At 37.0% G+C, this 27,268-nt stretch overlaps 1 protein-coding gene across 1 annotated transcript in view; it reads left to right on the top strand.

The window, feature by feature from the left end:
* The first annotated feature begins 257 nt into the window (after positions 1 to 257).
* The window catches only part of ngfra (nerve growth factor receptor a (TNFR superfamily, member 16)), a 49,194-nt gene continuing 22,183 nt past the window's right edge, over positions 258 to 27,268 (top strand). The window contains exons 1-3 of the mRNA XM_051106132.1: positions 258 to 547; positions 7,375 to 7,537; positions 21,578 to 21,940. Coding sequence (XP_050962089.1) covers positions 512 to 547; positions 7,375 to 7,537; positions 21,578 to 21,940 — 562 coding nt within the window. The 5' untranslated portion in view covers positions 258 to 511. The remainder of the gene's footprint in view (positions 548 to 7,374; positions 7,538 to 21,577; positions 21,941 to 27,268) is intronic.

Genomic DNA, 27,268 nt, shown 5'->3' on the forward strand with positions numbered 1-27,268 from the left:
ACGGAGTCAGTGTACAGAGATGCTCGTGTGAATAAGAGATGTATATGCATACAGATATGCAGGCGACGCCAAAGCAATACGTAAAAATAATGAGTCTAAATGCGGTCAGATTAAATCAGTTCCTTCAGTCTTCTGCATATGCGTGTTGGAGATAAAAAAGTGAGAGAGATACTAGAAAGAGAGAAAGGGAGCAGACAGAGAGAGAGAGAGAGAGAGAGGTGCTGATGGGGGGAGTTGGCAAGCAGTCGTGCCCCCCTCATCTCTGCGTGCACGACTCTCTCCTCCGCAGTGCACTGCTGGACAGCGCTGAGTGCGGAGTACAGGACAGTACAGGACAGTTAGCGCGCATCAGCGAGGGCACGCGCTTCCGTACAGTCCTAAAGTCCCAAGCACCAGGCACGCACCAGAGCAGCACCCACATGGACCTAATATGAACTGTCGGAGGGTTGATCTTCACTTCACGACTCACACTCACAGATTTACAGTTTGAGAGGGAAGGGACATATCAGACATGGACACCTTGGTGTGGATCTTGATTTGTGGAGCGGTAAGTGTTCGCATGAGTTTAGATCGGACCGCATGCGATCAGAAGCTGGGTTTTGTTGAAAATGTGGGTTAATTGACATCAGGTGAAGCGCTTCGTGATGCTCCGGTTATGCTGATGCGGGTCTGAGGAGCGCCTGCGGATTCGGCTGAACTTGTTTTCGGTCTGTGGTGATGACTAATCTCAGCTGCCCGGTTTCTGGAGAACAGGTGTCAGCCTTCTGTACCCCTACAGTCGTTTAAAATTAATTTACACGTTCAGATTGTTAATTATGTAGCTACCAGAAAAGTCTACAGTTAGTGCACAGCAATGCGCACCCAGCTGTATCCAAACTTTCATGTCAAGTTGCCTTGACATATGAGTTTGTCGAATTATTTGACCGGCTTAATTCATTTCATGTTTGCCACATTATATCTTATTTTAATAGGCTATATTATGCAGATTTACTATTTGTGTGTGTTTATAGTGTCCATCTTATCATGACGTTCAAGGGAATCAACATTTTTTAAAGGAATTCCCTCAGGTAATTTTCGCGCCGCGAACTGATGAAGTGCGTCTTCCACAACCCGAAATTGTCCTTGGCACATGTAGTCAAACGATTTAGAGAGTTTTGGAAACACAAAACTTGTTTTTAGGATGTATTTGCAATATTTTAAATCTGTAATAAAACCATACGCATTGTTTTTTATAAATGTTCGGTCGGTATGAAATTGGTATTGTCGACATGGTTAAGCCCTCGGGCAAACGATTTCTGTCCGCGAACGGCAGGTGAAAACACATGCCCTGAGTAACTTTTGTGGATACTTTTATTTGTTTATACGTTTATTATGAAAAGTAGTCTGGTGAAAAAAAAAAAACAGGTCATCTAGCCTGGTCATAGCTGGTCAGCAGACTGGGTTTAGAGAGGTTTTGGCAACTTTACCTAGTCAGGCTGGGAGAAAAAAACAGCTGAAAAAGCTGGTTTAAGCTGGAAGTAGCAGGTTTTACCTGGTCTTCCAGCCTGGCTAAGCTGGTTTTAGCTGATTGTCCCAGCCTGAGAAGCTAAGGAAGTGGCCCAAACCCCTCTAAAACAAGCCTGCTGCCCAGCTATGACCAGCTAAGACCAAGCTGGATGACCAGCTAAAACCAGCCAACCAGCTTAGGCTGGTTTTAGCTTTTTTTTTTAGCAGGGCAACCAGCTTATAAATCCAGCCATAAATCATCCCCTGCGTAGGCATGTAGACTAGACCTATCAACAAGGATGTGCAGAATTAATCACAGTCCCTTAAAATAAGGATTACCAATGTAACCATAGTTTCCACCAGGAGGTATAATTATTGTTACTACTGAAAATGATAAAAAAAAATCTCAACGTAGCCACAAGATCACGATGGAAGACGTTTTCAGAATCTTCTCTCTTAAAAATAAAGGTTCTTTATTGGCATCAATGGTTCTATGAAGAACCTTGAACATCCATGGAACCTTTCAAATGCAGAAAAGATTCTTTAGATTTTTGAAATGTTCTTCAAAATGGTTCTTTTTTAGGAACTGTTCACTGAAAGGTTCTTTGAGGGAACCAAAAATGGTTCTTCTATGGCATCACTGCAAAAACACTCCTTTGGAACCTTTATTTTTTAGAGTGCTGTCGTTTTCAGCGTTTTATTTTTCCTTTTATTGATGATGACAGTGGTGCCACCGTAATCAGCTACCTGCGGTATTTTTGGCGTGAACTTATCATGGTACATTTTTGTAAGGGATACGTTTGATGCTCAGGGCGCAAAACTCAAAGTGCGTAAGCATGTGACCCCGAGGGTCCCCTACCGAGTGCCCTACGTGACCCTCACCACCTCCAGTCTCGTGTAACATGGACCAAATCAATTTAAGCATGCACACGTTCTTGACTAAACACAATTACACCGTGACCTCTTTTCAGTGATCTGATTTGCAAAATGGCAAACGGAGCCGGCAATTGAGTTTAATCCAGGTGCACGGAGTCAGTGAAGACTCTCCGCCGACACATGAGCCAGCAGCGCTCCGTCTGGAGTGTGATCTTACAGCTGCGTGAAGGCTCTATGCTCCGCGTGCACTCTGGCGGGGACAGAAACGGCCTAATTGGTGGTGAAAAAAGTGAGAGCATGTTGGGCTTCTTGACGTTTCATGATATTTCATGGCCAGTGCTGTACGGACAGGTGCAGTTCATTGAAAAGCACAGTAATGATAGGGCCTGCATGTACTATGTAAATTCAGGACAAACCATAGACTTCAAATAACCCATTATTTGAGAACATTTCTGGATTTGACCAGAGGAAGATTTTGGCAGATTTAATTTAGTTAAGTAAATCCACAGACACTCGTACACACAGATGTCTTAAGCATTGGGCATGCTCCATACTGGGGAGTCCATTAAAGCATGCCAAGTTAACTCATCGGCACGCTTACTCAAGCGAATGCAAATTGAGAGAAAAAAGAAATGAAGACAGCCAGGGTTTGACGAAGAGAGAGAGAGAGAGTAAATGAGGGGGTGAGTTGGCTGCTGTACTGGTGCATCTGTTTCTGAATGAGAACGAGAGAGGATGTGGATGAGGAGGGGAGAGGGAGGAGGAGGAGGGCAGAAAGAGGAGTCTTAAAGGGCAAAGAGTGTGTGAGAGAGAGTGAGGCTAGGAAGGGAGATAAGATTAGGAACAAGAAGTGATGTTTTAAGGAAAATGTGCTGGAGATTAGAGAGGGTTTCCCTTTTTACCTTGACTGTGGGAAACCTAGATGGTGATGACGTGTCTGAATTGCAGCTTGTTACAACTTGTAATGTGCTATGGTTGCTATTAAAGGATGTTTTGTGTGAGCAAGAGAGAGAGAGAGAAAGAGAGAGAGTATGCTAATTCATTAATGAATGCAAGGAGAAAAATGTGCTGTGAGTTTAATTACCCCGTATAAGTGTGTGTGCGCTCACATGCTTGTTTGTGAGAGTGTCTTTGAAACGCTCTGGATTCCACAGGTTAATGAATGAATCTGTGCTTCTTTTCACAGCTATATTAAAGAGAAATGCTTCTACAAGGCCCACTTAGTCCTCAATACAGCAGGGTTCCAGAAGTAAAAATGCCATTCATTTACACCACAGAGAAAGAGATTAATGCATAAACTTTTCAAAACAAACCTACCTAGTGCTTGGAGATTAATATATGATATATATTGCTACAGCAGTCAGTGTAATGCAAGTTCATGCTTAAAGGGATAGTTCACCCACAAATGAAAGTGACCCCATGATTTACTCACCCTCAAGCCATCCTAGGAGTATATGATTTTCTTTTTTCAGACAAATACGGTCTGAGTTATATTAAAAAATGCTTTGGGTCTTCCAAGATTTATAATGGCAGTGAATGGGTGTTAAGATTTTTTGGGCTTTTTGAAGCCCAAAAAAGTGCATCCATCCATTATAAGGAGTGCTCCAAATGGCTTCAGAGGATTAATTAAGACCTTTTGAAGTGAATCAATGCATTTGTGTAAAACAAATTCATATTTGAAACTTTATGAACTGTTATCTCTAGCTTTCGCTAACTGTCATATGGGCGTTCACAAGAGAGTGGCGTTCCAGCGGATGACGTAGGACGCAGGCGTAGCATACTACTCAAAATATTGAGTGTAATATTACTATTATTTATTATTAGTTATATGTGTCAATTTATTACAAATGCACACTTTCATTAAAGTACAGTATTTTTATTGTACTACTTTACATAATTTGCAACACTTATATGGATAGTTCTTAAACAAAAAAAGTTTTTTTTTTGTTTTTTTTTTTCAAATCAGAGTTTGTAATGTGATTCATCTCTGGTTGCTTTGGTTCACGTCTTACACTACGTTTACACGAGTGCATTTTTGTTTTAAAATGCATAAGTATTTCTTATGGTTATGCCTGTTGTTTACACTACTGCAGCAGTAGTTTACAAAGTGAACGTGTTCACAAAGTGAACATGCAAAGAAGGTCAAAAATAAGGTAAAACAGCAATATAGGATGATTTTGAAGTTTTGGAGTTTTTCGACATACCCTAACTGTATTGACCCGGATTACACAGACTACGCATGCGCATCACGGAGCTAGACAAGACGAGCATTTGAGGTTAAAAAGTATATAAATTGTACATTTTTTTTAATGAAAGTAACCGATCGTTATGCTAGATAAGGCCCTTATTACGCGGCTGGGATTGTTTAGAGCCCCTTGAAGCTGCATTTAAACTGCATTTTTGAAGTTCAAACTCGCCGACACCATAGAAGTCCACTGTATGGAGAAGAATCCTAAAATGTTTTACTCAAAAAACATAATTTCTTTCCGACTGACGAAAGAACGACAAACATCGTGGATGTCTGTACTGTAAATTTTTGTTCTGGAAGTGAACTCCTCTGAAGAAACCTAAGTATTCCTATGGAGAAAATGAATCGGAAAAATATTTCTGTTGTGGGTGGTCAACTCTGAGCTCTATACACATAAAACACAACACATACCAGCACTGAGTGTGATCACATGACCAGACTGAACCTATAGAGAGAGGAAAAGTGAAGCGCAGCAGTAGTAAATTAAGTCAAAGTGAAGCCTGCGCCCTCATTAATGAGCCTCCAAGTTCTCTTAAACACACCGCACACAAACATCTGTCGTCTGAGACAAAACGAGCCCATAAACACCTCTTACAGTGCCAGTGTGTACAGATGTTTATGACCCCTTGGGTTATTGACAATACTCAACAAATAGATCAGGACCTGTGAAAGAGGAAGCACATGGAAGGGTAGGGCTAATAGATGTCTTGGGTAAAGAGGGTCTGCGGACTCTGATCCGTGAGACCTCGATGTGTGAAGTATGTGTAATCGTACCCATGACAATACGACAGAAACAGCTGGACATGCAGTAGACATATGTATAACTCAGGCTGCCTGTCTCATCTTGCTCAACACACCCCAGTTTTTGGACACACCAGTGAAATGCAATCAGCACAATATGCTGTGATGCAGCTGTTACCAAACTGTAGTCCCCATATGCAGCAAATATGAAAGAAGTTATGGACAATGAGGGGGATTAACATGAAAGAAAAAAAAAGTTTTCTAGTACAAATATCTAAGCATTTTTAAATCAATATACATTGACTTGAGAAATAAAATTACACAAGATATTAAATCTTGTACATCAAGATATTAAATCAAGATATTAAAATTTTATTCGACAGTATGTGAACTTACATGTATTTACAGTGTACTTACCTAAGAAAATACTGAGCAATATAAAGTAACTACATGGGTTAACGTTTGGGGTTTAGGGGAAGGTTCAGTGTTGGTACCTAGTTTTTATCCAGTTATTGTAATTACTATAATAAGTAATAATTTTGTCCTTATATTTACACACATTCCTATATAAAAGTACAAGTTGGTAGATCTCACACTTTGCATGAAACTGTTTTTACACACTCATTACGCACACATTTGTGCATACACGCTGTTGATAAATGAGGGCCCTGGACTGTAAAATAAAGTGCTACCAGTATTTTTTGTCTTGTATTAAGCATAAATTTAATTCTGGTACTTTTTAAATATATCTTAAATCATTTTGCAATAAATGTAATAAATGCATCTTCATTTAAATGGAATTAAATGTATCTGCAATATGCAATATTAAAAGATTAGTTCACTTCCAGAATAAAAATTTCCTGATAATTTAATCACCCCCGTGCCATTCAAGATGTTCATGTCTTTCTTTCTTCAGTCAAAAGAAATTAAGGTTTTTGAGGAAAACATCCAGGATTTTTCTCCATATAATGGACTTCAATGGGGATCAACGGGTTGAAGGTCCAAATTGCAGTTTCAAAGACTCTACACGATCAGAGAAATAAGGGTCTTATGTAGCAAAACGATTAATAATTAAAAAAAAAATTAAAATAAAAATGTATATACTTTTTAACCACAAATGCTCATTTTGCTGTAGCTTGACTTCTCGCATTACGTAATCATGTTGGAAAGGTGACGCATGACGTAGGCAAAATTATCGACCCAGTGTTTACAAAGCAAACATGCAAAGAAAGTCAAACAGCCTTTACAAAAAAGGTGAAACATTGGATGATTATGAAGTTGAAGGAGAAAATTAGATTTTTTGCCCCACCCTACCTTTTGGAACCGAAGTACACAGATGAAAAACTAACCACGTGTGACATTTCCAACGTGATTACGTAATACGTGAAGTTTGTGCATTGCAGAGCTAGTGCGAGATGAGCATTTGTGGTTAAAAAGTATATCAATCTTTTGATTATTTTAGAAAACGACTGGTCGTTTTGCTAGATAAGACCCTTATTTCTCATCTGGGATCATGTAGAGGCCTTTGAAACGCTGAATTTTGACCTTCAACCCACTGAAGTCCACTATTTCGAGAAAAATCCTGAAACGTTTTCTTCAAAAACCTTAATTTTTTTTCAACTGAAGAAAGAAAGATATGAACATCTTCGATGACATGGAAGTGAGTAAATTAAAAGGAAATTTTTATTCTGGAAGTCAACTAATCCTTTAAAGTCAATACGAGATTAAACTTTATTTACTTTTTTTCATTTAAGTTCACAGTAACCACAACCAAATCTAATCCTAAAACAAATAAGTGTGAGTTTGTAGGTGGTTCAGGCTGAATAAATTGCAGCAATTAGTGGTGAATAAGAAGGAAACAGCATTTGAGGAATATCAGTATGACTATATTGCCTTGCAAACACTTTACACCAAATTAATGTATTAACATCAAAATATCTCAGGGGTTTATGGGTAATTGGAGACTAGGAACCTGTGGACCCCTAGAGAGATGGAATAATAATGTCATTTCTTTTTTACTGCAGCTGGGGCTGGTGTTTGGCTCTAAGCTGGAGTGGCCCACAGATGAGGAGTGTGAGTCAGGCAATTACACTCATGACGGGGAGTGCTGTTTGCAGTGTCCTCCAGGAGAGGGAGTGGTCAAGGAGTGTGGGGCCACCCAGACCGAATGCGGTCAATGCTTAGACAGTAAGTGCAACTTCTCATACTCACATTTAAACCCACACACATGTAGGCCATGACATAGACAGAAATGCTCATGCACATGCATACTCCATGTACTCATAACACACACAAATATAACACTTACTTTCACACAAATACATTTATTAACACATAATTAGTGTCTCACACGTATACTTATTAACACATAATTATGTTCTCTCGCTCCCTCACACACTCACACGTTCACATATAGACTCAAAGAACAGGCAGAAAGCTGAGAGTAATTATGCAATTAGCCGGACATGGTATATGAGCCTCTGTGTGTGTGTTTGTATTTGATGCATTAATTTAGGCTGAATGTTCAGCGTCATAGTCTGTGAGGAAAACCAGAGAGAGAGAGAGAGTAACAGAGGAAAACAGGAAGTGATGGAAACAAACTGACAATCTTTAAACGAGTACACTGTAAAAAATAAAAAACAATTTGTTGAGTCAGCTTAAAATAATTTGTTACCCTGCTGGCTTAAAATTTTAAGTTCAGTCAACTAAAATAAGTTTATTCAACTTGAAATGTTAAGTTGTACTAAGTAACAACTTAGATATTTGTGTTTGCTAAACTTAACAGATGGGTAAGTAACCTAGCTGCCTTAAAATTTGAAGTTGATTCAACTCAAATATCGAAGTTGTCACTTAGTATAATTTAACATTTGAAGTTGAATAAACTTTTTTTGAGTTGACTGAACTTAAAATTTTACGGCAGCCAGGTTACAAATAATTTTAAGTTGACTCAACAAATTGTTTTTTACAGTGTAATATCTAGTCTCTTATGCTCACCAAGGCTGGATTTATTTGAGCAAACATACACTAAAAACTAATATTCTGAAATATTATTAATAGTTAATAATAAATGTTTTCTATTTGAATATATTTTATTGTGTAATTTATTCTTGTGATGCAAAGCTGAATTTTCAGCATCATTTCTCCAGTCTTCAGTGTCACATGATCCTTCAGAAATCATTCTAATATGCTGATTTGCTGCTCAATAATCATTTATTATTATTATTATCAATGCTGATAAATGGAAACAATGGCAGTTTTTTTCAGAATTCTTTAGTTAAAAAATTACATAGTGTATGCTCATTCACAGACACATTTAAAAACTGCATTGGCACATTTAGAAATGACAAGACATTTTTTACAGCAGGTCGTTGTTGTGAGTGTTTCCTAAAGGGGCTTTATCCTACTTTCTGCTCTCGGTAAGCGAAACGTTTACAGTCCTCTGTGAGCGCCGAGAAGCACTTAGGACGACAGGCCTGAAATAGAGGAGGTCTTATGTTTCAGGACAGGACACTTTACATCAATAACCCAACTGGGTGCTTTTTGTTTTTTTCTGTCTGCGTGGGATATAAATAAAGACGGTGAATGTTAAATTAGAGAAGCATCTGCATTCATTTTTAGTGTAACAAAACAAGCTTCTTGTTTACTGACAGACAAAAACACATTCGGTGACCTTTGTGCTTATTTCCTGTCGCTTTTTACCCAGTGTTGGCAAAGACACACACACATGCCTCTTTCATGTATCTTCGCCCCCTCATCCCGGTCTAGACACAAGCATACATCAGCAACTACTGAAATATTTAGCTGTCCATTTTTTCCAGTTTCCCCTTCCCTCACACACACACACACAAACCCCTGGCAATGTGTGTGTGACACAAACCTCTCAGCATCGCAGCTACTGTCTCAGTCGCCATTTCTTCACATATCAGGAAAATGACTTTGATCCACATACACACATGCTAGCGGACAGATATCAGTTTCCATTGACTACTTTGATTCATTAATAAAGCCGGAGAGAAAGTGATCATGTAGCTCCACTGGTAGAGCTTGGCTCTAACAACCACAAGGTCATTGGTTTGATTCCTGTAAGTGAATCTCTTTTAAACCCTGTCAACAACATGTTTAAACATATTTCAACACATAATCAAATAAATTAAAGAAATGTACACTAGCAGTCAAAAGTTTTTGAGCAGTAAGATTTTTTTTAAAGAGGTCTCCTCTGCTCACCAAGCCTGCATTTATCTGATCCAAAATACAGCAAAAGCAGTAATATTGTGAAATATTTTTTTTTGGAATATATTTTAAAATGTAATTTATTCCTGTGATCAAAGCTACTTTTTCAGCATCATTACTCAAGTCTTTAGTGTTACATGATCCTTAACAAATCAAAAAAAAGAAGAAACATTTAAAATTATTATTATTATTATCAATATTTAAAACAGTGGAGTACATTTTTTCAGGATTCTTTGATGAATAGAAAGATCCAAAGATCAGCATTTATCTGAAATAAAAAGCCTATACAATATACCGTTCAAAAGGTTAAAGTCAGTAATTTTTAATACTTTTATTTAACAAGAATGCTTCAAACTGTAAAGACATTTATAATGTTACAAAAGATTTCCATTTCAGATAAATGCTGTTCTTCTGAACTTTCTATTCATCAAAGAAACCTGAAAAAATCCGACTTAGCTGTTTTGAACATAATAATAATAGTAGTAGTAATAATAATAATAATAATAATATGTTTTTGAGCAGCAAATCAGAAACCACAAGAATTCATTCATAAACTATTTAAAAAATATATTAAAATAGAAAACATATATTTAATTTTAAATAGTAAAAATATTTCAAACATTTACTGTTTTTGCTGTACTTTGGGTCAAATAAATGCAGGCTTGGTGAGCAGAAGTATGACAGTGTTTTAGTGCCACGTAAAAAAAAAAAAAAAGAAATCATCTTTATTCTTAAAATCTACTTTATTCTTAACATATTTCAACTTTACTCTCAAAATATTTTGACTTTATTCTGGCAGTATTTTGACTTTATGCTTGTTATATTTTGATTTTATGCTTATAATATTTCGACTTTATTCTCAAAATTTTTAAAATTTAGTCTCAAAATATTTTGACTTTATTTTCAGAGTATTTTGTCTTTACGCTTGTTATATTTCGCTCTTTATTCTCAAAATATTATTCTTCAAAAAACATTAAACATCTTACTGGTAGCGTACGTTTTGCTAAAAAGAAAAACATATATATTTTATGGTAATATTTTTGTATTTTCTAAGACGGACTGTATTCATCATCTGACTGCATTAACCGAACCGTGACGTCCGTGTGTATATATATATATATATATATATATATATATAATTGGTTCTAAATGGGTTTTCTTTATTCAAAATCTAAAATATTTTTCCTCTTTGGATTTGGGAGGAAAGTGACCTGGAAATGTCTTCATGAGATTTACCCATATTGTAACAGCAATGCATAATTTAAATGCACTTTGTTGTTTTGAAGTAAACTGTAAATGAACCTCAGTCTATTACATATTCTGTTTGTAATAGGAACTGTGGGAGCCGTGCTGAACTGGAATCAGTCAGTGTGTCATTTTAGACAGAGCTGACTAATGACTGATGGGGATTTGGGAAATAACAGCATTAGATAATGATACTTAAGCACAGACAACATCAGCTGCCCTAACCCAACCATACCGAGACTAATTCAGCCCTTATTCATCGGAAGAAAGAAAGAAAGAAATAGAGAGAGCGGTTAATGCTACTGAACATTTTTGCAGAACTTCAGACTGGAGCCTTTCCTGTTTTTATTGGCCTATGCAGCCGCTCTACTGTTGCACGCAGCTTTGATTTATTACTTTACCAGTATTAAAACAGGAACAGTGTAATACTAATAAGGAACAACTGAATTGTGAAAACAGAACAGGACAGAGAGAGAAATACATTCCAGTTTGTTCCGATAAACCGATATGGTTGTGATTATAGATCAGAATACAGTGCATTACGCAATGACCCATTCAGTATTAAGTTACTTTACAAAATCTTTCAAAATGTGCCAGCAAAATATTGGCAAACATACCTAGTTACAGTTCTCTTCCAGCAAATGACAGCCAAGTAGAAAACCAGCTTTCAAAGAAAAGCGTAAAAAGATTTCGTGCACCTGGCTGGCATATCTGTAATTGTAAAAGGATAAAAGCACAGAGACTTTGAGAGCTGATGACGTCACAGGAAGACACACCGCATGAGTCTTTTTCCTCCTGACAGAAACGGTTGTGTGTGATGAAGTTATTTATTATGCGTGTAAACAGTCATCAGCACAGCGTGTGTGTGTGTGGGTGGGCGCTCTGTTGTTTTTGTTAGTGTTGTGATATGTGTTTATAATCAGTGCAGGGACGGCTGCGTTCAGGTGTATCCCTGCGAACACCCGGCTGGTGCTCTGTTCGTCTGGTCACAGTTGAATGCATACACTCCATACGAATGTCACAATAGTCTTTACTCACTATAAAGACAAAATGTTTAAAGTAAATTCAAACAAGAAGGCAAAAAGTAAACACTAAAGCCAAACTATAACTATAGAAGTAATGAAAGTAAGATGGAGATCAGACAGCATGGGCGCCATGTGTTCCTCTCTGAAGGTCAAGGATATTATAGTAAACACAAAACAGACAAACAATGTCAAACACTGTGTGCGTGTGATATGTGATATATATATGAAAAGTTTAGATTCAAAACCCTCTAAAGCCACCTTAGTCAAAAAAGCATGCGGTGAGTTTTTAATTGAGAATAAATGAGGGAAAGACATGTAAAAGGAGGCAATGCCTCCGTCACGATATGATTGGATACGACGGGTTACGATTGGCTGTGATTGGTTCATGCAGTAAATCCCGCCTCTTCTGTTCATGCTCATTCCGTGTTTACAAGTCGGTCTGAATAGACAATATAATGGCGTTAATGGAAAGACTAACTTAAAAAAGTAAGTAAACAACTCACACGTCAAAATAAGATTTTAAATGGCATGAAAACATGATATGTGAGAGTTTTTAGTAATTAATCAGCTTTGTGAAATTTAAAGCAAATCTCTGCGTCTGTGATCAATATTTACAGAGCTTTGATGACTGAAATTCCAAAACAGTTAACTATTAAAAAGAAAAGCTGAACATAAGTTTACAAATAAAATATGTTATAAAATATATTGTTTAAACATCCAAACACTCGCCTGTTATTCATAGACCACAAATATGGCTTATCATCTGAAATATGTTAGTAGAAGCAACTTTACATGGCCGCTCAATCTAATGTTCACCTAGAAAAATGTGTGCTATTGAAGTGTCTGTGTGGAGTGTGAAAGATGAATAGTAGCGCAGTCACTGCATGACAGATGCTGACAGATCACTTGCTCTTAAAATACTCTGTCAGTTTTGGTCGTACATATAAGAGTAATACATCTTTTGAATCTTTAAAGACTCTACAATTATTTGTATGCACTCAGAATAAAAATTAAACATTGTGCTTTTGTAAAATAATGAGAGCAAGCGTCTCGGTCTCTGTGAACTTGAGTGCAAAACTTTGAAACTTAGATCATGTAATCCGTATGAAATATGCATACAGGTGCATCACTACTGCGGAGATGACGAGTCAGTGTCGTCATTTTTATTTATTTAGTGTAAGTAATGTTTATTTAACCAAGAAAATGTGGCTGGGGTATGAATTAACATTTGATTAAAAAAAAACAAAAAACTTTGAGGACTTTGCCTCCTCATTTTAGAACTTATAATTTTAGATAGATAGATAGATAGATAGACAGATAGATAGATAGATAGATAGATAGATAGATAGACAGATAGATAGATGATAGATATAGATGATAGATGGATGACAGATAGATAGACAGATAAATAGATAGATGATGGATATAGATAATATATAGATATATAGATGATAGATAGATAGACAGATAGATGACAGATAGGTAGATAGATAGATAGATAGATAGATAGACAGATAAATAGATAGATGATAGATATAGATGATAGTTATATATATATATATATAGATGATAGATAGATAGATGAAAGACATAGATAGACATAAATAGATGATAGATATAGATGATATATAGATGATAGATAGATGATAGATGGATAGACAGATAAATAGATGATAGATGATATATAGGTGATAGATAGATAGATAGATAGATATAGATGATAGTTGATATAGATATATATATATATATAGATAGATAGATACATAGATAGATGATGGATATAGATGATATATAGATATATAGATGATAGATAGATAGACAGATAGATGACAGATAGATAGATAGATAGATAGATAGACAGATAAATAGATAGATGATAGATATAGATGATAGATAGTTGATATATATATATAGATGATAGATAGATAGATGAAAGACATAGACAGATAAATAGATAGATGATAGATATAGATGATATATAGATGATAGACAGATAAATAGATGGATAGACAGATAAATAGATGATAGATGATATATAGATATATAGATGATAGATAGTTGATATATATATATAGATGATAGATAGATAGATGAAAGACATAGATAGACAGATAAATAGATAGATGATAGATATAGATGATATATAGATGATAGACAGATAAATAGATGATAGATGATATATAGATATATAGATGATAGATAGTTGATATAGATATATATATATAGATAGATACATAGATGATATAGATGATAGATAGATGATATATAGATAGATAGATAGATAGCTAGATATAGATGATAGATAGATGATATATATATATAGATAGATATAGATGATAGATCGATGATATATAGATATATAGATAGATGATAGATATAGATGACAGATAGATATATAGATAGATATAGATGATAGATAGATGATATATAGATATATACATAGATAGATGATATATAGATAGCTAGCTAGCTAGATAGATATAGATGATAGATAGATGATATATATATATATATATATATATATATAGATAGATAGATAGATAGATACATAGATATAGATGATAGATAGATGATATATAGATAGATACATAGATAGATAGATACCTATAACTATATTGCTGGGCCAGCCTTAGTTGGGTGACAAATGGACTGATCTTTAAATTCTCCACTGCAGAACGAGGTCATATCCATCCATTAATAAATAATGAAGGTGAGCGTGAGAGAACAAACAGATGGGCTGAAACGGTTGTTCGGCTGAATTGACACTTTCGCAGATCACCGTGGCCTGCATCACATGACCCATATGTTTACCCATCATCCCCCTCTTCTCTCGTTGAGCACTGGCGACCAGTCTACTCTTTGCTCTTAGAAAGCACATCATTTACTGAGTCAGTCTGTGTGTGTCTAAATAAGGGTGTTACACAGTAATATGGAGAAGTTTAGGAGCATGTCGTACCCACAGCATCAAAGCTAACTAATAAAGGTTAATTTATCATCCTTTAATCTGGGAATGAGTACAAGTAGATATATTTGAATTAAGTGTCATTTTAAAACAGCAATATCGCTGCATCAGCAATCTCATGTTTGTCAGCACAACATGTTTGGACAGTCATCTCGGATGCCTTGATTAAGGTAACCAAGTCATTAGACTTAACATCACCTGCGTAACAAGAGCAAACATGACAAAAACGTGAAGTGTTTCAAGGAGTGCTTCTGTCCAAAGTATGGCAGCGAGGTGAACACCTCACCCTCAGGCCAACCTTAGGCGTGAACACATCTGTCTGCCCAGCGTCAGATCCTTCCAGCTTCAAACAGACCTGATCTGATGGTAAAACAAGCATCTAAAGTCTGCAGTGTTGAAGATTTCTCTTCTGCCTTACTCAGATCCTACATATTGGTCAAATGCAGATTGTTAAAGGGGTCATCCGAGCCCCATTTTCCACAAGTTGATATGATTCTTTAGTGTCTTAATGAAAAGTCTATATCATACTTTGATTAAAATTTCTCAATGGTAGTGTAAAACCAGCCTTTTCACCTTGTCAAAAACAGCTCTGTTCAAAGCAAGTTTCCCTTGCTTGCATATCCCTTTAAATGCTAATGAGCTCTGCTCACCCCACCCCTCTCTTCCGTGGGGTGACAAGCGGTGTAAACTTCAGCTAGGGAACTTGCTAACTACCACAGTGTTAGAAAAGGCGATTTGCAAAGATTCATTAAAAAAACCTTATACTAACTTCTTCTGTAGGTGAAGCTGCATCACAAATGATTTGCACGATCATAGACGCATTTAGGTAGATCGGCGGGCACATGCCCTTCAAAAACGAAAGTAACGTTAATCCTCTGCATCTTCAGTGGCTCAGATGTCAGAAGTAAATGACGACTGCTATGTTCATTATTACATCCAGCAACAAAACACCTCAATCGCTGAATCTGAAACATTCTCCTCTACCCCTGCTCAGGTGTCAAAACAATGGCGGACAGTTCACAGCTCACTCAGGGTGGGTCCAAGGTAAGACGGTCGTGTCAATCAGCAATCGCGGAAGGGGCCTGTGCAGAACTACGTCATTCTGCCAGGAATCTCAGAACAGCCTGATTTGAGAAAGTGATTATTATTATTGGGGAAGCACTGGGTGATTTTTAACATTACAGGGTGGTTGTGTACACACACTGCCAACACACATTTACCCCTTTAAGGAAGGAAATCCTGAATATGATCTCATTAATATTTTTACAGTTTAAGGTTGCACATGACTCTCTTGATAATGGGATCCCAGTGACCTCACATTTTCAACTATGCCACACTTTCGCCATGATTTTGCCAAGTAAGACATGTTCCTTTTGTTGATCCTGGATCAACATTACTGTCCAAAAATCAAAACTTAACTTAATCCCTACCCCTAAACCTAACCCTACCCATATTTTATTCCTAAAATCAGTGGAAAGTTGATTTACAAGGGTGTAGAAGCACCTAGCCCTGACCATAAGCCTAAAACTGACATTTCCTGTAAACTTATTCCTCAATTCTGATTGGTTGATTTTAATATTGTTCCAGGATCAACAAGGATGTTGATCCAGGAACATGTTGTACTGGGTGAAATCACGTTCACTTATGAGCATTAAAATGAAGGTTTTTACCGCATTCAAAAAAATCTGATTTGTAATAAACTAGGACAAATATCTCAGTCGAAGTTTACACTTAAAGGAATAATTCACCCCAAAATTAAAATTTTGTCATCATTTAATCAACCTCGTGTCGTTACAAGCCTGTATGAGTTATTTTCATATGGTGAACGCAAAACTAGATATTCAGAAGAATTTTGAAGAACCAAACAGTTGTTGTTCCCTGTTGACTTCCACAGTAGGGAAAGAAATACTATGGAAGTCAGTGGGGACCATCAATGTTTTGATTACCAGCATCCTTCATCTTCTTGACAACATGAGGGTAAATGATGACAAAATTTCGTTTTGGGGTAAACTATTCCTTTAAAGCAATGGTTCAGAGCAAAGCAGTAGTTATTCATCACACTCACGTCATTCCAAACCCATTTGCGACCAAATCTATCAAGCGTTGATCCTGAGAATAGCATTGTTCTGATTTCACTGAAAGGACCAACTCAAAAGAATGTTTTGTTCATGTTCAAAAGCTGTAAAAATGATTTTTCAAAGTCGTAAACAAAGGTTACTGGAGTAGTTTACAAGAAAATACTATTTCAGTCTTTCTACCTGCCAATTCTTTATAATAAATTGTGAAATGTACTAGCAATTTCTGAGTGAAAACTGTTTTTAGACCATTTCAGTTTAATTTGAAACATCAATGACACTTTTTTTCTGTCAAGTCTCTTGAGCTATGAATGAGCAACCTCTAAGCAATAAAATATTTTCTTTATTCGCTCTATATGATACTTTACTCAAAGTCTTTATGTATAATGCATTATAAAAGTAGTTTTAATGCATTAGTTATGCCTTGTAATGCACCTTATAATGCATTGTACAATCTCATGAATTATTATAGGCACAGTTAATACATGATAACACTTATCAATTCACTATTACACCATGCATTTTAAATTCGATTATAATTATTTACGACAAGATGTAATGTTTTACAATGCACATCATGAATAATTATAATGCACTGTAGTCTTTAACAGCCCTTTATAATGCATTATAAATAAAGGCTTTAAGTAAAGTGTTACCAAACATTCCTCTGGATCAGTGTGGCAAACAGCTGTGGGACTGTTTTTGTTTCATGTTCATGGTGTTTGATGAAAAGCTGTCCTGTGTTCCAGGAATACAAGACCATTTCCAGCAGAGATCTATCTGTATGTTTTTCTGCCCATGATTGTTTGTTTGTTTATTTATCACTATGAGAATAAAAGAACAGGGACACACATGAGAGACACATGCAGACGAGATTAGAAACCTACTTGTGCTTGTGTGAATACCTCAGCTTGATAATATCTTAGCCTTACTGCATATCACACCAGTCTAAAGAAGAAAAAACTGTCATTTCTAAACAGTACGTGGAGAACTGTTAGATTAGTGTGCTGCTGATGACATTTCTCACGAATGTGCAGATGCGTATCTGCTGCTCTTTATCAGATATTATCTTCATCCTCCGACAAATACGGCTGGTTTATTTGGTGTTAACAGTTTTAACTCGTAGAATCCACCTTTAAGTGTTTATGTAGAAATAAAAGAGTTTCATTCTTGCTGTACGGAAACAAAAATTATGTTTTTACCTTTTCAACTTGTGATGTCCTGTTCACATGCTGTTCACATTCCTTTGCTTTCTGTTGTAAGATCTTGGCTGTAATATAAAAGAGGGAATGATAGTGCAACAGAATAGTTCAGATTTATCTGTCAGATCCTTTTATGGTAATGATATATTATCTGCAGGACATAAATTGGTCTGAACAGGTTTCAAATTTTATTGCTGTGTGCAACTTGGGGAATGAATACTTGACCTTCTGTTTCCACACGATAGCCCAGAGGAACATGTTTTTGCTCAGAGCGGATTGTCAGTTATGCTTCACATACTTATCAACTTTGTCAGATGTTTCTCCTAGAATTCCTTAGGAGATAATCTGGTCTTGGAGAAATTGCATGAGAAATTTAGTAAATCTAAACTTAGAGACGAAAGTCACAATTTTATTACCATCTAGCAGCAACGAGGGGATCTATTTTTCATTTTTCTTTCATTTGAGAACAACTATGGTCAATTCACGCCACACCAACTGACGTAGACCATCGCTGACACCCGACAGATTACAGTACGTCACTTTTCAGACACTGATTCAACATCTTTAATCAGTGAAAACAAGAGCCATCCAATGGCAACAGACACCAGCAGGGGTAACTCATTGATCAGACAAAACTTGACATGCGTGTCTCTTGCTTTTGTCTGCGTTTGTTGAGAAAGTTGGTTGCCTGGGGTGTTGGGAGACAGCCAGAGACCCCCATATACGCATGCAAAAGCTGCCATTTCTGTGATAAGGCATTTAAAAACAACTTGACTTATAGAAGATCATCAAGCATAAACCGCTTCCTCTTTCCTGTTAAAACAAACCAAAACCAAACAAAGACATTCTGACTGTTCTGTCATCCTTGCTTTCTCCTCTCCTGTTATCAGAGTGACACAAGATCTAGGGAACGATATTTAAATTCCAAATTTGCAGCGATTACATTACACACATTTTGTGCCTGTCACACAGTTTTTCCTGCCCTACAGTAAACCTGGTTTCACTGGAAGCCTCACCACACACAAACCCTCTGAATAATTTAAAGCTTTCCAAATAATTTTTCATCCCAATGTTTTATTTTCATATGGCACCTCAAAATCGCATATAGGGAAAATTTCCTCTTGAGGAAAGCTCTTACTGTGTAATAAATGTAAACACAAGTCTACACTCTTAAAAATAAATGTGCTTCACGATGCCATAGAAGAATATATTTTGTTTAAATGGTTCCATAAAGAACCTTAAACATCTGAAGAAACTTTGTTTCACAAAAGGTTCTTTGTGGTTCTTCAGATTATTAAAAGGTAAGGAAGAGATGGTTCTTTAAAGAACTTTTGACTGAATGGTTCTTTTATGGTATCACTGTGAAGAACCTTTTAAAGCACCTTTATTATTAAGAGTGTAAGAATTATTTTGGGGCAGAATTTAGGCTTTTCAAATGCTGCCCTGCAAGTCTAGAAACTTTCAAAAACTAAGTTCTTGGAATGATGGAAAACGACAGAAGAAAAAAGGAAAATATGTAAAAAGTCATATCATGTTTATCATAATGAATCTAAACCATGATGTAATTTTCTGATCCTGTTCCTGCCTCTTCTCTCCATCACTTTCTGTTTTCTTAGTTGTCATAGTTGGGTAAGCTTCTAATGTGGTGAATGAAAACTACAACAACTCACATTTTTTGCATTACCATTTGCCCTAATAGCAAACGAAAAACTTATGATAAAATTCCCATGCCTTCCAAAAATAGAAATAATATTGAATGATAAGATTGTTGGTCAGAGAAGCAAAAGATGTCAAATTTCCTTTATTAGAAACACTCATGAAGTGACTAGTAGACCAGTTGTCTGTAATTTAAGACAACTGAAAATGTAATAAAACACAAAGTATAGTGTCACAGATGTACATTGATTTTTTAAAAATTGAAAATATGAAACATTTTGCTAGATGTTAACATCAGTGTCACAGTGTTAAAGGAGAGCTATTATGCCCCTTTTTACAATATGTAATATAAGTCTCAAGTGTCCCTAGAATGTGTCTGTGAAGTTTCAACTCAAAATACCCCACAGATCATTTATGATATAATTTTGAAAATGCCTATTTTAAGTGGAAGCAGAAACACGTTGTTACAGAGCGAATGAGACGTGAAGCGGGCGGATCAATATGCAAGCTTTTACTCATAGACAGAGACATGGTCAAAAACAGGCAGGGTCAACACCAGCAAACAGGGACAGGTGGGGGTCAATTGGCGGCAAACATAATCCAGGGGGAGAGGCAAACGGATAATCCAAACAGAAAGTCTAAAGTTCAATCGAGGGGTGAACAGAGTCCGAGACGGCAAGACAAAGGGAAAATCCATAACAGGCGATAAATCCAGGGCAGGCAGAGATCAGACAAGATGAGATAACCAGGCTAGGATCAAGACACGGATGACTAGAATAGAAATAAGACAAAACTAGACTCAGGAAACTTGGAATTGGCTCTGTAAAGTAGCTACCACAGAACGTTGGGACCTTGTATTTATACTGTGCGTGATTGGCTGCAGCTGTATGCGTAATGGTGAAGTGGAGCATGGCAAGGTGACCTCTGGTGGCGGGCAGACTGGACAGGACTCATGACACACGCTGTTTTCGTGAATGTCTCTTTAAATGCAAATGGCGGTGATATTACAAAAATATTCCCTTTTTACACGTCCCTTTCTACACTTTCTACAAAAATAAAGGTTCTTTATTGGCATCAGTAGTTCCATGAAGAACTTTGAACATCCATGGAACCGTTCAAATGCAGAAAAGGTTCTTTAGAGTCAAAAAAGGTTCTTTAGATTTTTAAAATGTTCTTCAAAATGGTTCTTTTAGGAACTGTTCACTGAAAGGTTCTTTGGGAAACCAAAAATGGTCTTCAACCAAAAAGGGTTGTTCTTTTTCATGTTTTCTGGGTTGGTAGATGCATTGGGGACCCACTTATAGCACTTAAACAGAAAAAAATAAAATTTTCATGATATGTCGCCTTTAATATTTGTTTAAACACACCATCACCATATGTGAAAAGGGTCCATTGAGAAAGACGCTCTTTGCAGCCAAAGCATGTAGTTATAACATCTACCAGCAGGGGCTAATGGGATGATGCTACAGGTGTGGACAAACGTTGACCTCACATTTGGACTACACAGCTATTCAAAATCTGAAGCCTGATTCATGTTGGGTCTGTGAGCAACTAAATTCAGATGCATTACGTATACAATAATGCCGAGTAGACTTCTGCAGAAGTCATTGCCATACTGGAATGAAAACACACACCATTCCTTTCCTTGATTGCTAATTTTCCCACGTTTTTTTCCCCTTCTACATTTTTCCATGCCTGTAGTGTCTTATTATTACTATCATCACTGATTAATTATAATTAAAGCACTAAGGACGTAATAATTTAACCTGAGGGTCATTATTAACAGCAGACGGGCAGATTGTAATTATCTTGTCATTCTGATTTTTCTCCAGGTGAGACGTTCTCTGAGTCGTTCAGTCACACAGAGAAGTGTCAGACGTGTAGAGAGTGCACAGGTCTCATGCGCATGCAGACCCCCTGCACCGATTCAAACGACGCTGTGTGCGTGTGCAACTACGGCTACTTCATGAACGACCTGACGAACCAGTGTGAGCCGTGCACCGTGTGTCCACGCGGTCAGGGTGTGCTGATACGCTGCGAGCACACTCACGACACGGTCTGTGAGGAGTGTCTGGACGACACCTACTCTGATCAGGAGAGCACGCTGGACCCCTGCCTGCCTTGCACCATCTGCGAGGAGGGAATAGAGATTCTCATGAGGAACTGCACACCCTATGAAGATGCATGGTGTCACGGTGAGAGAAAAATACCCTCGAGAATATCATGTGCAAACACAATAAAAAATCAAATAATAGCATAAATATGTTAAAAAATAAATAGAGTATATTCTAATCTAATATATATTTTTTATTATTTCAATATGTTTTCCCCATGTTTGTCATAAACTGTATTTCTGCTTCATTTACAGTATTTGTAGCCTGTGGTTAATCACTATGGGCAACTGCCCGAACAAAACACAACTTGTTTGGCTGTATATGACGTGATTGAGTCTGATCTCTTTCACATTCTTTCTAACATTTCTCTTAGCAGTCATAATGTTTGCTTTCCTCCATATGTTTATGGATCAATCTGGGTCATTTCCGTATGTGTCTGCTTGTGGCCTTCCAATTTAAAGGTCAAAGTGTGGATATTCTGTGCAAAGCCCTGTAGTTATAGAGGTCACAACAGTCCAAAAGGTCAAACCCAGTGACACATGCAAACACACACACACACACACGTTTGTTTTTGTGAATTGTGGGGACTTTCCATAGAGTTCTGTAGTTTTTGTACTGACAAAACGATATTGTCTATCCCTTAACCCAACCCTAACCCTAAACCTACCCCTTACAGAAAACATGTTTGCATCGTTACATTTTCAGAAAAACATAATTTACTATTTTTAATCATTTTTTTACATTGTATGTCAAAAATTTAAGGTTTTACTATCCTTGTGGGGACATTTGGTCCCCACGATGTAGCAAAAACAAGTACACACACACACAGTTTAAGTCAAAAGTTTACATACACCTTGCAGAATCTGCATAATGTTAATTATTTTACCAAAATAAGAGGGATCATACAAAATGCATGTTATTTTTTATTTATTACTGACCTGAATAAGGTATTTCACAATTGTTTTTTTTTTTTTTTGTGTAGTGATAGTTTTTCAGGAGTCCCTGTTTGTCCTGGACAGTTAAACTGCCCACTGTTCTTCAGAAAAGTCCTTCAGGTCCCACAAATTCTTTGGCTTTTCAGCATTTCTGTGTATTTGAACCCTTTCCAACAATGACTGCATGATTTTGAGATCCATCTTTTCACACTGAGGACAACTGAGGGACTCATATGTAACTATTACAGAAGGTTCAAACGCTCACTGATGCTCCAGAAGGAAATTTTTTTAGAATTTGAAGATCAGGGTAAATTTAATTTTATTTAACCCTTATTTTATCTTCTGGGAGACATGTAGGTATCTTCTGTAGCTTCTGAAGGACTGTCCTAAATGAAAAAAAAAGTACACATTCTGTTCAAAAGTTTTCACCCCCTCCGTCTCTTTATGCAATGTTTTTTTCTTCAGCAGCATCAGTGAGTGTTTGAACCATCTGTAATAATTTCATATGAGTCCCTCAGTTGTCCTCAGTGTGAAAAGATGAATCTCAAAATCAAACAGTCATTGTTGGAAAGGGTTCAAATACACAAAAATGCTGAAAAACCAAAGAATTTGTGGGACCTGACAGACTTTTCTGAAGAACAGCGGACAGAACAACTGTTTCGGACAAACAAGAGACTCATGAACAACTGTCACTTAACAAAACAAACAAAAAACCTTACATAGAACGTCCATCTCTTAGTTCATCGTCTGTATATTCTGGTTCAAATAAGTAAGGCTGTAATATAATCAAAGTACTTCATCTTCTCAAAGTCCTTTAAATTTCTCAAACAAACTAAAAGGCGACCAGGTGAATGTTTGTTTCTGTTAGGACTGTGGTTACCTAAGAGACACTCTGGCTGTAGCCAGCAAGTGAAGTGATGGGCCTTTTTCTACCTCTTTAACACTCACGCTCAACTAAACACACAGAGAAAGCTCTGTTTTCATGGCTGGAGAGGGCATGTAATGTGGCGTGTCATTGCATTAGTGTGCTAGCGCTTGGGCGGTGGGACTGTCTGATGTCTGTAGCCTGGGGCTGTGTGTGTGTAAGGGTCATTATGGCTTCTGCCGCTGACGAGGATTGGGCAGGATGTGTCAGTTTGGGGTTTAGTGTCAGCCTCTTTGGTTCATGTGTGTGTCACACCCAGATTAACATCTGTCTCAGGTAATCTGATCACAAACGGACCATGCTAACTACAGGTGTAAATGTGGGTCCAGACAGCTTTGTAATTAGATCACTCAAACCACATTTTAGAGGTAGCTGAAAAATGCATGTGATCGCATGGAATTTATAGTGTGAACGCTAATGTGTCTTGATGGATCCTGGACAACATAAAAAAGGTAAAGTATGACACGATGTAACGTCCTCAAAATTCTAGTGGCAATAAATGAATTTGCATAAAATAGACTGTTTCCAAACAGGCTTCCTGAACGTTTTCCACACAGGCAAACTCAAACTTTGAGCAGCAACATTCACTCAGAGCAATGTTTGGAAAGAACAACATCTACGCAGTTTAAACCAAATTGTGATTAATATGAAAGTATTACAAAATCAATAAAATGCACACTTTTAGCTAAGTTACCAAGTGAATGTTTGGTAAAACAGTGTTTCAGGTGTGTGACTTGAAGTGATCTGCTATGTGTATGTGCTGTAGTGTAGCATAATGTGTGCAACATAAGGAGATGAGAGATACCTCTACAGATGGAACCTGTAAATCATGAAGCATCTGCAAGTGCTGTCAGTTACACACACACACAGACAGACACATGTTCAGCTTCACTGGCAGCAGTTCCTGCTTCCATGTGACTCTCATCAACCTCTTTCCTGTGAGGAGAGGAGAAGAGAGGAGAGACACAAATTACACAAATAGAGAAAAAATGAGCAAAGAGCTGCAACGTGACGGCTAGTTGAGTGTTTCCGTTAACAGTGTTGGAGAGTAACTTATCAAATTAGCATGTTTGCTAAAAGTTTATTTTATGTAGTCTAAGTGTAGGTTCAAATTTAATGGTGTCACATTAACTGATACATTATTTCCAATTGTTGTTGCGATTTTTAGATACTTATGTTTGGAAAAAATCAACAAGAAGAAGTTTAGTCAGTAGAATTTTGTTTTTGAAGGAAATTACACATTTTACATTAAAGACTTGTAATGGCATTAATTACTGTTCTTTTCAAATTACTATTCATCAAATAATCCTGAAAATGTATCACACTTTCCACATAATATTAAGCAGCACAACTGTTTTTTAACAGTGATATTTAAGTCCAAATCAACAATGATTTCTGAAGAAAAAAAATGGTTTGGCCATAACAGTAAAAAAACGTTTGAAAGGTAGTGGGTGTATACTTTCAAAACATTACTAATTTAAAGTCCCCGTGAAATCAAAATTGAAGTTTTTTTGCTTTAAGTATGAATATGTTAGCTTTAAGGTTATCTATAAGCTATTGTGCTTCAAATCAATGACAAAATTAGCTTTTAAAAGATAGAAGCATTTAAAACTTACAGTCTCTCACTTCTGATAATATGGATCAACGATTTTAATGACATCAGCCTTCAGCATCTCATCAAACTTTCTGTCCAATCAAACGCTCTCTAGAATCTGAAGCGTCCTGCCCCCTACACTATATAAAGACGCTGAAATCTGTCACTTGTTCAAAGAATTAGTATTTTCTGTACATTAATTGGCATGTAGTGCCCTATAAAGGGGATAGTGAGCGATTCAGACAGTGTATATATGCTTTCCAATGGGGTGAAAGAAGTCTGGTTTCATGCTGTGTGACACAAACTGCCACAGCGCACACACAGTCTAGTCCACAGAAATAACAGCACAGAGCGGATCATATGTGCAAATCAGCACAGACCAAAAACCAATTTTATAGCAATATGGATGAGATTGTGGCTGTCACAGACTGTCAAATACAGCTTTACCGTATATATAAACAAAATGCTATTGGCTATTTAAAAAAGGGGGCAGGGCTGCTTGATATGTCCCACCCTGTCTTCTGTACATCAACACAGAATAACGCTGTGTGTTTCAAAGCTCTTCAGTGGCTTTTTATTAACTTGTAGTGTAGAAAAATAAGCTATTTTTTCATTCAAATGTTATTCACATACAATATTCTAGATGGCGCAATCGCGATAGATCTAACTCAATCTGACCTAATGACATTATTATCACATGGCAGCTGAGTGGTTCTCTCCTGTATGAGTAGCCAATGAGCTCACTGCTCAACATTCAAATATATGTGTTAGCTGTAAGCAGTTTTGCAGAATGCTCAGAAACCCTCCAACTTCCCCAGCTCCACCTGTATCTGCATAGCATACTTGAATCACGAGGTGATTCAAGTATGCTATGAGGGTTATTCTTATGTTATATGTGCAACAGCAATAATTCTTACATGCTCACAGTAGCATGTTGGCAGTAGCAAGCTACATTTTCAAAATATCTCCCCCAACACTGTCCTGAACATAATGTGATCATCCTTTGTGCATACGGTTGCAGCACAGAGCAGCCTTGTTCTGCTGTATTCCTCTCTCTCTCACACACACAGTTATAGAGGTCCTTGTGTATTTCTGTACAGATGACCACCCTCTGCGAGCGCCACATTATCATCCTTAAATTGACCTTATAGGTGACCTTTCCTGGCTCTCTCTCTCCATCTCGCTCGCTGTCTGTGTATTCCTGACCCTTTCATGTCTGTGTCTCTGGTGGGTCAGTCATTTATGTGCCCTTTGATGAGGGTGATGTATAAAAAACAAGCTCTTTCATGAGAATGAACACAGTTGGAGTCAAAGGCACACATGCCTGAATGACCAGTCTCGCTCTACGCTGGTGGCCCATGATTCACTTCCTGCAGCTCGTACGGACTTAAGTGGCATGTGTCTGTGTGTGTGACAGAAAGAGAGAGATGTGCTGAGCTCTTTCCTTTGTTGGATCGATAAGGCCGCTGGAGTTTCTTACACTCGGGTTTCAATCTGTGACCTCTATCACAGCTACTGCATTACACACACACACACACACACTCTCTCTCTAATACACACACATACAGATATATATCAGAGTATGTGAGTCTGCTCTGTTATATCATTCTGCTCCAACTCCATTCTGGGTTTCATTTCCCACTCCAAGCCAAATTGTCATTCGCTGCTGAAAGTTTGATGAATGACATTTCATTTCACCTCTTGAGAAAAAGTGTTTTGACATGCACTCCACATTATTAAATTGTAAGCATTGAATATTAAGAGAATACAGAAGAATAAGTTCAAAGGTGGTTGCACATTGTACAAGAAGTGCATTTCATTTGTCACACATCGTTAATAATGTACTTCACCCTAGTCTGGAAGAGTGTATAGACATTTTTCAAGACTATATTTGATTTTTTGTGGACTGAATAAAATCTATGCTTCATATAGACAGATATAATTCTGTTTGTGTT

Source organism: Labeo rohita, chromosome 3, assembly GCF_022985175.1.
Source record: "Labeo rohita strain BAU-BD-2019 chromosome 3, IGBB_LRoh.1.0, whole genome shotgun sequence".
NCBI classification, from domain to species: Eukaryota; Metazoa; Chordata; class Actinopteri; order Cypriniformes; family Cyprinidae; genus Labeo; species Labeo rohita.